The sequence below is a fragment of the Sinohyriopsis cumingii genome, unplaced genomic scaffold (assembly GCF_028554795.1).
Source record: "Sinohyriopsis cumingii isolate HCF-2022 unplaced genomic scaffold, ASM2855479v2 utg001397l, whole genome shotgun sequence".
Taxonomy (NCBI): Eukaryota; Metazoa; Mollusca; class Bivalvia; order Unionida; family Unionidae; genus Sinohyriopsis; species Sinohyriopsis cumingii.
In genome coordinates, this window is record NW_028315993.1 from 493,043 (window position 1) to 506,031 (window position 12,989).

General features: G+C 34.5%; 1 protein-coding gene across 3 annotated transcripts in view; it reads right to left on the reverse strand.

Moving 5' to 3' along the window:
* Positions 1 to 12,989, reverse strand: part of LOC149772528 (uncharacterized) — a 152,226-nt gene that overhangs the window by 102,436 nt on the left and 36,801 nt on the right. For 2 of the 3 annotated variants that reach the window (XM_089947662.1, XM_089947663.1), the window contains one exon: positions 3,428 to 3,506. In XM_089947662.1, the coding sequence (XP_089803788.1) occupies positions 3,428 to 3,506 (79 nt within the window). Of the gene's footprint in view, positions 1 to 3,427; positions 3,507 to 5,625; positions 6,909 to 12,989 lie in introns of those variants that run through there. The other variant, XM_089947664.1, reaches the window with a different exon arrangement.

Here is a 12,989-nt window from a genome sequence, read left to right on the forward strand (position 1 = left end):
TATTTTCCGTCCTTAAAGTCTTGGCCTCGAAACAACAGAGACCCGCGCATTTCTTGAGGGTGCACTTTCAAGGTGTAGCGTGGAGCTAGGGCATCTTGCAATTTTTGCATCTCAGGAATGCCACAGGGTGTGTCTTTGGACAGGCCAGCTTGTTGCAACAGGAGTTCTGCTTCATTTCGTTGTTTGGCTCGGTCGGATTGTTGAATAGTGTTCCAGGTTCTTTTCCATTCTACCGTGTCGTTCTTGTTGGCATAGGTTCGTCCCACCACGATGGCCCTGGCTAAACACATCTGGTCTTGAGGGTTGTTAATTCGGACGAGACTCTTTTTGGTGTTGCGAAGGTCGTCCACCAATAACATCTTTTTGCGTCCTGTCCCTTGAGGAGGAGAGACGTGGGCCATTTTCAGTGTGGCTTTACCATCAGTGATGTCAAACTGGTCATTAGATTGTTGTACGTGTTGTATCTTGTCCATGACTTTGGAAGGGGTCAGTTCTGCGGGTCTGCTAAACTCGATCCAAACAGGGGATTTCAAACCGTCGTGATCTATGGATAGTGTCAAGCGATGGTCTTCTTTGGCTTGACATTGTCGCTTGAGTGCAGTGAGCAAAGAATCCCACATCTCGGTGATAAACCCTTCTGCTTTCTCCAAGGGTACGTCGGACTTGAAATCTTTAAACTTCACCATGTAGGTGTAAGCCGTGGTTCTAAATTTTCTAGAGGAGCGCTTTTCCGTCTCTCGAATGGAATAGTACTTTTCAGGGTTGACTAAGGGTGGTGAACTTGGTTTAGAGGGTTCGGATTCTGGTTCACTCATGTCCTCTTCAAAATCACTGGCATGAATTTGTGCCAAGATTTCAGCCCTGGTACGAGGCGATAGATCACGTTTCTGCCTCTTACTTTCTTCTTCTTCTTTCTTCTCGAATGAATGGAATCGTTTCATCTTGAGTGCAAAACGTCAAATGACTCAAGTTTAAACACCATAGACTAATTTATAGTCTTGGCAAACCAGCGTATATAAAAAGGGTGTGTCTCTTGTCCTTTCACTATTCATTTCACTCTCAAGCTGAGCACAACGATGGAAGAGACTACCCAGATGGAACGTTTCGTCAGAGCTTTGCGAGGGGTCATTAGAAAATTCTCTTCAGACCAGCCGACAGACTACTCTCCTTCCTTTCGAGATAAAAGTCAAGATACTTGCTATATCTGTCAGAAGAAAGGGCATTGGTCTTCAGAGTGTCCAGACCGTCAAAAAAGAACAAAAACAGGGGCTAAAAAAGACAAAAGTCAAGATACCTGTTATTATTGTAAAGAAAAAGGACATTGGTCTCCAGATTGCCCAAAAAAGAAACAAGAGGAGTCAGAAGAAAAGAAGGATTCTTCAAAAGATGAGAGGGATTCTTCGGAAGAAGAGAGGGATTCTTCGGAAGAAGAGAGGGATTCTTCAGAGGAAGAAGAGGAAGAAAGAAGACAATTCTATTTAAAAGAGGCAAAGAAACAGGAGAAGAAAAGAAGAAGGGAATAAAATGAGGAAAAAACGGTGAAGAAATTCAAAAAACAGAGAGACTAAATAATGAAAAAGAAGAAGTGTACAAACTTTTTAAAGTGTTCTGTGGTGAATTGTGAATTGGATTGTAAAAAAATGGATAAAAGAATACATGAATGATATAAGGTAAGTGTCTTTGAGTTTTTGATTTTAAAATAAGAAGCTACACTCACGCACTCATACACAGACACGTACTATAAGGGTAAAATGGGTGGGTTTATTTTTGAGTTATTGGCAAATTGAAATTGTATTTCTTTTCGAGAAATATGGCTGGCCCTGAAAAGGGCCTTTTTCTTTATGGTGTTGGAGTGAGTTTAACCAATCAACTTTAACTGCCTTAAGCCTTTGCCACGGCCAAGGCCTACTTCTGATGATTGGGTTGAAATCACTAAGGGTGGTACGACAGGCTTAGTCACAGGGTTGGCGTGTTTAGCTCGGGAAGGTCGTATTCTCTTCGGTCGTGATAAAGAAGTCTGATACATTTGTTTCAGACTTCTTAACTCCGCTAAAATGTCCAACAGTACCGTAGCCGTTTGATTTTCACCCTCTTGTTTCTTTGCTGCTACTTCTTCTTGCTGTTGTTTTTTTCTTACCTCTTCTTGTTGCTGTTGCTGTTGCTGTAGGAGAAAAGCTTGTTCCGCTTCCTTTTGTCGTTGCATAAATTTCTCCAATTCTTCTTTCTGTCTCTGTCTAAAATTCTCCACTTGCGGTAATGAAGAAGGTAACGAAGGTTCCGGAACAAATTCTTGCGAGGTAAGAAAATCCACAAAATCCCAATGTACCTCTTCTGAAAGTAAGTCCGGGTTCCCTTGGGCAGTCTCCCCTGCTGGTGCACCCCAATGGATCGTTTTCTGAGTTTCCGTCATGTTGAATCACTGTCGCATAGATTGACTGCACACAAGCGCTAGCGAATCTATATAGACCAACTGACGTCACAGACTACTCTCTTCGGATTGGATGCGGGCTGACTGAATTTTGTAACGCGTGTTTGGATTGGTGAATGAACTCAATCCGTTTCAATCCTGCCTCTACCTATAAATAAGCGCAGTTCAGTGCATTGATTCACCTGTTCTCGTCACTTCAAGATGTGGACCGATGTGCAATCTTCTACGCTTGTGTCTTCCATGATGTTCCGGACGGACATACCCATGTAGATACGTAGGATCTACGTAGAAAGACAAGGATGCCTGAAAAGAGTGCTGATTTACGGACCAACAGTGAGACGTATCCTAAGGACAAGAAGAAGACCAATGCGGTGCCATTTATGTTAATGAATACATTAACATAAACCCAAAGGCCCTTTTCAGGGCCAGCCATATTTCTCGAAAAGAGATAGCCTTTCCATTGCCTACCCCTTTTTTTAAATTTAAATTTTAAATTTAAATTTAAAAAAACTTTAAAAAAAAAAAAAAAATCCCAAAAGCCCAAACTCTATTCCCCATGTTAATTTCCCTTGTCCCTAGACAGACCCAAACTCTATGTTAAATTCCCATTGTCCCTAGAGTTGCCCACGATTTTTCTCCATGTTAAATTTCCCTTGACGCTAGAGTTGCCCAAGGGGTCTTGTAATGCTAATTCCCATTGACGGTAAAGTGGCCCACTTAACTACTTATGTGTCATCATCAAATAATACTAAACAAGCAATGCTGCAAACTGAAATGATGGATGTCTAAATGTTTTACAAACTACTGTATTATCACTTTATTTTTCATATACTGGTTGTATGGAATAAACTATTTTTTGGTAAATCAGTAGGTCACATAAATGTACCTAATAGAGGCAAACCCTTACAATTCTCAATTTGTTCAAAACACTCAATTATGGATAAAATCCTAAATTCATCAAATCTTAGACATGTGACAATGTTGTGTAGTTACAGTTACCTAGTTTGTCTTCAGAATCCCGAGGGAATGGCACAGATGGAGACATTCCTGTCTCTACACTTGACTGCCCTTTCTCTACCTAGATGACAAACAAAAGAAATCATTAGCAAACTTGAAGCTTATTATGTTTATCAATGCTCTGTGATGTGATCCTGTAAAACGCCAATGTTTCACTTTACATCTGGCAGCAATTCTTAAAAAATACAGATTGATCCGCTGACTAATTTGATTATCAATATAACAAATCTGCAAGGCAAAGTTTCAAATTTAAAAAAAAAATATGCCTTCTTTGAAATGGGTCATATAGAGTTGCTATAAATATAAAATTAGGACAGTATATGCAGGTCTAGACACAAGAGTCTGATGTTTTATCAATAAAAAACACACAAAATCATTTTGTCACATATTTCATCATATTTTATTAATAAAACATCTGACTTCTGTGGCCTACAATGGGAAAATATAACTCTTAAATGTACTGGAAAAGAACTGTCTATAAACAGGCAAAAATAAGATGTCTTTTGGTGAAAAATAATGTGTGATAATTTCACCAAAACATAATGGTTGGCATGCAAGAGTTGTGAGTCGTGTGAAGACACCAAAAAAAAAAAAACATGTGTAGACAGTTACAAAAAAGAAGTTGTGATAAGTGCTATGATATATCTATATGCATGACTTGTGTCAAGACGAGCAGTTTGAAGGAAAACGGCTGATTAGCAATTGTTATACAGAGTGTATTTTCATATGCACAACTTTAAACCAATTTGCTGGCATTCTCAGGCATCACTGGTTTCCAAATGTGCAAATTCATACAAATTATCGCATGCACTGGCATCATCTTCCCTTTGTTCCAACAACCATCCCCATATTGAGCCAGAGAATATAACAAATCATTCTAGCGACCCTAAAAGTACATAACTCTAAAATGGACATGAATTGCGTTCCTAGATGCCTAATTTTAATCTTCATTTGGATGGTCTTGGTTTACATTAATGATCCTAGTGAGCAACAATGATATTATAAGTTCCAAAGGTATTTCATGAATGTGCATGATTTTATATATATATATATATATTCTAAAATAAACAACACCAACACAGAATGTGTGACCGGTTTTGCTTTAATGCTTCATCAGACTGAATTCAATGTCATTGCTTACGTCATTCAATATGTTGTTTCTAAGTGATCAATGAAATAAACAATATGACAAAAACAAGATGACATCATAGCTTACATTTTTAACCTAATTATCTTATGCTGTAACGAATAACGGACACGGAGATATGCATATACAACAAAGATTAATGATATCTTATTACATTAAAATATATCAAACTGGATCTTAAAGATACATATATCTCTACTGATAATTATATATAAAATGTATTACTAAATAAAGATAAAAAGTTTTATAAATATTTGTATTAGTATAATGCACACCCATTAAAGATATAGAAAATAAATAAATACAATTTTTTTTAAAAAATATTATAAGAAATATATCTTGATATATTCTTGACAAATGTTAAATAGTTTATCAACTCAATTTATATAATTAAAAATTATGGTGTACATAACGCTTCCTATCAAATATTTTATAAATAATTAATCATATTAAAAAGAGAATTAATTTAAAATGCACTTTCATCTGTAAAGAATTAATAAACTTATTTTCATGACATTATATTATACTTTTACCAATTAAGTTTTTCTGCATCGTAGAATAATATAAAAATATTCTTATCTAATTGTAAACAGGGGACATAATTCAGGAAAAAATAAGAAGAAAAAGAAAAACAGAATTATGAATGTCATATAGTGTTTTTGAATTTAGACCTTTTGGATATACCGTATTAAGACGGTGAATCCAATAGGTTTCCTTTGGTAGACGTTCCAGTGTATCATATTATCAACTTAAAACTTAAATATATTCTTGAGGATATGTTCCCCTTAAATACGCGTGTTATAATATGTACAGAGTAGGCTGTCATCATTTTAATTATTGGAATAAATATTCTCCAATTTACTCTTAATGTTATGCCTCATCCTTGCGTATTCTCCCGATCAGCTGATTTTAGTCGCAAGCATTGCTATTGGAGTAATACGCAAACATTTTGAGATGACCCCTGGTAAAACGACGTGATCGTTAACTTTTGGCATATCTTGTACAACAATGCAAGAGTGTCAAATATAATTACCTCCTCAATCAGTCAAAGGTTACATCCAAATATCAGGGTAAGGCTGTCATTACTGATGATATCTCCGATTAATGTAACAATTTTGGTGATTTTAAATCACGGTTTGCAATATGAGATCAACATGCTAGATCCCGCGCGCACAGCATGGTCTTTTCGGATTGGTTGATTGATTGTCATGCTCACCAATCAATGCTTTGTATACCACAATTCGTACACGTGTTTAATGTATGTACATCAATGAATGACTGCAGAAATGGAAGAAACAAACACACTAACTGAAAAACAAAAACCACAAACACTACCTACCAATCCAAGGGATAACCAAAATCCCAAAACTCTAAACTCCAACTTAAGGACTCACGGTACTAATTCCACTCCAATGGTAAACATATGGAAACACTATCATATTCAAAATTCAATAACTTAAAATTTATGGGTGCTGATAATGACACCTATAATTTTTCGTGCACATCTAACCTTGGTGCAAGCTTATGTGTGGAGAACACCATATGACCCGCGGCAATTTGTTTACATACATGTGCATGAAACACGTGTTATTGATTCTGCACCAAATGAATCAGGTGCTACTTTCAGTATTGAGTACTCCTGAGTCAAACCTGTAAAAATGCTAAAATTGCATCAGTAGAAATTTGTCAATATTTTTTTTACATTACATATAGGATAAGCTCTCAAAAGATATTTTTCCTAAAATTTTAATTTTCATTATTAACCAATTATGGACCACCAAACCTGTAAATACTCTATTATTTCTTCACCCATTTCTAGACTGGTTCACAGTTCTTCCCTATAATTAGTACCGTGTGTCCTATAACCAGATTTAATTTTTTTTGAAAAAGTTGTATTTTACTCCTTGATATTAGAGCATAATTGTAAGAAAGAATTGGCCATGCTTGTGCATGGATAATAGTGCAATAGCATTATATGTGATACCAATATCTATAGTTAAATTGCATCCGCATTACATGTTGCTGTGTTGTATTGTACTTATTAATGGCTTATTCTTGTTATTAAAATAATTGTTTTCTGCCTTTGTATCTTCATGTTATCTTTCTATGGCATGCATGCTACACAAAAGAAACACCAGCATGCTGACATCAGCAAGTATGACATCACAGGGTATCAAATTACATGACGCATTGTATTTTCATCTCTCACTGGCTATAAGACAAGTTTTAAATGTTTTAAATTTCAAAATTGCATTTCTTTTCTTGCTGACTCTCACAGAAATAAGATACAGTGCATTCCTATTCACATCAATCAAACAAAACAAATAAGTGTGCTACATGACAGGTCAAAATGATAATCGGCCATTGCCCTTTTGTGACTAAAACAAATACACACACCCATGAAGCATCAAGAGATGCTGATATTCCAGACTTATTTAAACTATCATCACATGTGATTCATGACCCCCAAATGTTAATAAAAAGGTATAAAAGCCAAGGAAGAGTTCCATAAGCTTTATTAAACTGAATAATTAAATAACATAGTGCTACTTTTTAGTATAAAACTATGGGAAAGGGTGAATAAGCAAAGAATAGACAGAGTAACTTCTTCAAGCCTGGTAATGTTCCCCACAACAAGGGGTGGGGTGGGGGAATGTGTATCAACCCAAATAACACATCAACATGAGGTATGTTACATAAGGACATCAAGAGACAACTTTGAAAAAGCTATCCAAAGTTCCTATAATGCTGACATTGATGTTGGAGACAGAAAGTGTATGCACAAACTGTTATGACTCAAGCTATTAAGTATGCTGGAGGTGGAGAAATGTGTGAAAAACTTTGCTATGCCAAGACAAGTTCATGTCTCTATGCAATATGCAGACACTGATAAAAATTGTCACTAAATACACTACATGTTAAATTTAAGTAATAGAATTGATTGCATGTTGAAGTTGTCTAATACATAAATATATACCTACATTTACCCAAAGCTCATAAAAAGTTAAGAAAAAGTCTCAAAATCATTACTGTGGCTACTTTCCACTATAAGCAGTGTTAAATTACTTACTTTTTAATATAAAGCTGAAAAAATGCATACATTATTGAACAAAAGAGAAACAAAGCAAACATTGCAATCACTCAATTACAGTCAAAGGGGAGGTAATACACCTTGATTTGGCAAACCAAATAGCAAGCTCTAATTTACAGCTAAATGATTCCTTACTATTACTTGATGGTAAGAACAGAGCAATGTAGGTTTTATAAATAGCTTTTGTTTCAAATATGAAACCATATTTCTGACATGAAGCTTGTTTTCATTTATTCACAACAACATATATGGTGAACAAAACACATATCGCTTAGTGCACACAGTAATCAAATGCTGAGATTTGGAATAATGTGTTCTGAGACCACAAGTTGCAACACCCTGAGTATGAAGGTTTTCTATCATGGGACTTGGTACATGAAGAAAAAAGAGATCTGGTTTGGTGGGAGAGAGCAGTATGTTCACCATGCAGTTATACATCAAGAATGTTTCAACTGTATGAAGAGAGGTTGGGGAAGAAAAACTGCCTGTGTAAAGAATGCAATACAGATAGGACTTTTGCAGACTTATATTGGGACTGAAGGGTTGAAAACTATTATTTTAAGTGAAAATATCCCTCCCTGCTCCCTCAACAAAAGGAATGCAGAAAAGTTCCAATACTGTTTGCCCAAAAATGTAATGTACCAATATGAGAAACATGCTGAACATAGAATAGGTGTCAAGGAGTTTAATTCTAGGATAAGAAATAAGACCGGTATAATTGATATTCAATGTGACTCGACATATAATAATTCAATTTACAGGTTGAAGCAATGCAGCATGTGCAGTTTTGTGCACAGTCCTTATTTTTACAATGTTCTCTGCTTTGATCTGCTGAGTGTGTCTCTAAAGTTAAATGATCAGTACTGATACATAAGTGATTGTGAAATAAGTGGCTTACATATAAAATCTCCCCCACCCCCACCCCCTTTTGGGGAATTGTTGCATGTGTTAAATGGTATTTAACCAAATAGGCCAATCTATGGGTACCATCATATGAAATTCTGCCATCAGGCCATACTATGCTCTTTTCCCTATGGCCTGAGCTATCTGCTTCCACTCTCCAGTGTATAAAACCATCCCCATCTGTCTTTTGTATAGAATTTTTCTCCAAAATCACATGCAAACCATGATAAAAAGATTCCATTATGATTGTCATATGTAAAAACCACCAAATTGATACCCTGTATGCACGTGGTAACCATGGAAACAACAAACTCCTATTATGGTATAGGTCGCATATAGGACTCACGGTACTAATTCCACTCCAATGGTAAACATATGGAAACACTATCATATTCAAAATTCAATAACTTAAAATTTATGGGTGCTGATAATGACACCTATAATTTTTCGTGCACATCTAACCTTGGTGCAAGCTTATGTGTGGAGAACACCATATGACCCGCGGCAATTTGTTTACATACATGTGCATGAAACACGTGTTATTGATTCTGCACCAAATGAATCAGGTGCTACTTTCAGTATTGAGTACTCCTGAGTCAAGCCTGTAAAAATGCTAAAATTGCATCAGTAGAAATTTGTCAATATTTTTTTTACATTACATATAGGATAAGCTCTCAAAAGATATTTTTCCTAAAATTTTAATTTTCATTATTAACCAATTATGGACCACCAAACCTGTAAATACTCTATTATTTCTTCACCCATTTCTAGACTGGTTCACAGTTCTTCCCTATAATTAGTACCGTGTGTCCTTAAACCTAAACCTAAACACAACAAACAACACAACCCAAGACGAATAATAATATGGAACAAAAAACATCCACTGAGTAATTTCTTTTTTTTTAATACAAAAAAAAAACTCGAAAGGAAAAAATGGAGAAGAAATCAGTCTTTAACATAATTTCAATTAATACAAACGGTTTAGACATAACTAAAGCTAACCAGATTATAAAAATTGCAGCAAGATATGATTTTATATGCCTGCAAGAAATACACCAAGTATCAAATAAAACTATCAAATATATAGAGGACCAAATGGATACTCTATTTATCACAAACATTAATAGAAAAGAAATTTACTCAGGAGTAGGAATATTAATTAATAAAAAATGGTTATCATCCCAATGGAAAAAAAATGATATACCAAATTATTTTGCAGGAAGATTATTACATATAACTATAAATAATCTACATATAAATATTTATGCGCCTGCTAAAAAACATCAAAAATGAGAATTCTATAATAATCTGAATGAATATCTCCAACCAATAGGAATAGAAGATACACTAATATTAGGAGACTTTAATAATGTAACTGATGAAATTGATAAAACAAATGGTCTAACCCAACATGACAAAAGATTTCAAAAACACATGAACGATTTTATCCTAACTCATAATTTAATCGATACATATAGATATAAATACCCAAATAAACGAGAATATACGTTTAACTTTAGAAACACAAATTCAAGCTCTAGGATTGATAGAGCATATATTAACAAAAATATAATTAATAACCTGATATATAGTAAAATATTAAATAATAAAATCACAACATAATAGAAATCAAAATTGAAGTAGGAAAACCAAATAAATGGGGAAATGGTACATGGAAAATGAACAACACCATATTAGAACTACCAAAGTACCAACAAGAAATTGAAAACATTAAAATTTGATAATTATTTCTCATATTATCTATGGGAAAAAATTAAAAAAGACATCACTGAAACTACAAATAAATATGGAAAAATGACCCAACAAAATAACAAATTGATAATAGATGAATGTATAAAAATAATAGAAGACATAAACTCGTTAGATATAGAAATACAAACTGCAAGAAAAGAATTACAAAAAAAAATAGACAACAAGACACAAGGCTACAAAATAAGGGCGGGCAAATATGATAGCCTATATAAAACAGGTAAAAATATCTATGCTAAGGAAGAAAGTAAGAAAGCAACTGAACGGAATATTACATATTAAAACATAATAATCAAATTATCCATGATAAAATACCTATCTTAGACTATATCCTTGAATATTACAAAAATCTGTATGAATCCCAAAACATAACTGAGGGAAAAATCAAACAATATTTAGATAAATTAAATTTACCAAAATAAATGAAGATACAAAAAAAATATGTGATGCTCTTATTGATGAGCAAGAAATTACACAAGCCATTGAACAGCTTAATATAAATAAATCGCCGGGATCCGATTCAAATTACATTTAACTCCAATCCTTAAAAACGTATATAATACCTCCTTTTATAGTGGGGAAATGACTTCAACTATGAGAGAAGGAATTATCACGTTAATTTACAAAAATAAAGGAAAACAAAATGAAATCTATAATTGGAGACCAATATCCTTACTATGGGCTAGCGGGCAGTGAAGACGAGCCAGCCACCTTAGTGAAGAACCTGGATGAAACATCTTCCAGATTTGACATGGAGATAAGCGCTGAGACGACAAAACTGATGACAAATAGTGGCAAACAAATCTCAGCCAAGATTAAAGTCAGAGGACATGAACTGGAAACAGTGAGCCAGTTCAAATATTGTGGTTCCATAATCACTGATGAAGGATCAAGAGCATAAATTTTGTCAAGAGCAGCACAAACAATGGCAGCTTTGTCAAGCTAAGACCCATCTGGAGAGACAAAAATATCTGTCTGAAAACTAAAATCAGACTATTGCGAGCTCTAGTCATCTCAGTCTTTTTGTACTCATGCAAGGCATGGACCCTGAAGGCATAATTACAACGAAGAATCCAGTCACTTGAAATGAGATGCTACAGAACCATCCTTGGCGTTTCTTACATGGACCACATCACAAATGAAGAAGTGCCTAACACCATCAGGCACGAAGTAGGCCAATATGAGGACCTCCTCACCACCGTCAAAAAGAGAAAGCTGAAATGGTATGGCCATGTCACTGGAGCCAACAGTCTATCCACAACAGTCCTGCAGGGCAGCATCCAGGGCGGCAGAAGGAGAGGTAGACAGAGAAAAAAGTGGACTGACAACATCACAGAATGGACCAGGAAAAGTTTTGCGGAGACACAGGCATTGGCACATGATCGAGACAAGTGGAGGGTACTGGTCAGATGTTCAGCAGCACAGTGCCTCAATGACCACACTAGGTCATGAGACTGATGATGATGATGATGATGATGATCCTTACTAAACACTGACTACAAGATTATGAGCAAAATACTAGCCAACAGAGTCAAAGATAGTATGGAAGAAATAATTCATCACCACCAAACCTGGAGGAAAAAACAGGAAGATATTAAATAACACATTATCAATTAAAATAATATTAGATTATATGGAAGACAAAAATACAGGTGGAGCCCTTATCTTGATTGATCAAGAAAAGGCCTTTGATAGAATAGAAATTAATTATATAACACAAGTACTTAAAAAATAAGGTTTTGGAGAAGATTTTATAAATTGGATCCAAATACTATATAATAACATCAGCTCACAGGTACAAACAAATGGAGCAAAAACAAAACCATTTAAAATTAATAGATCGGTAAGACAGGGATGTCTTATTTCAATTCTACTTTATGTACTTAGCATTGAAGTACATGTATTGCATAATGCTATAAAACAAGATCAGAATATTCATGGTATTAACATACAAAATATGAATGAACAATGCAAAACTTTCCAACATGGAGATGACTGTAATAATATAATAACCACAAAATCATCTTATACATGCTTGATAAATCAATATAAAAATTTTAGTGAAGCTTCTGGTTCCCAAGTAAATGATAATAAAACTGAAATACTATTAGTAAGTCAATGGAAGGATAATCCACAAGGACTTCCAAATACACAAATCAGACACCAGGTAAAAGTACTTGGTGTAACGTATGGAAAAGAATGCAAAATGATAAATTTCTTACACATAAAGCAAACTTTAGAGAAACACATCAATATATGGACTGACAGAAACTTAAACTTTACGCATAAAATACAAATAGCAAAAACATATTTATACAACTCTATATGGTACCTCTTTGATAATATAGAGTTAGAAAAATTATATTTAGACAAAACTGAGTCAATAATTATAAAATTTCTTTGGAAAAGAATACACAAATTGTCTAAAAGAACATTACAAAAAGGTTATGAACAAGGGCTACCAATCCTAACGAACAAACAACAAGCCAACATAATTTCAAGATTGAATATGTTAGACCAACAACCACTATACTACTGGCAGGGACTATATATATATATATACATATATATATTGGTTCGGTAAACAAATAAAGTTGCAGCAATATAGAAACATAATTTTTTTAAATAAACCA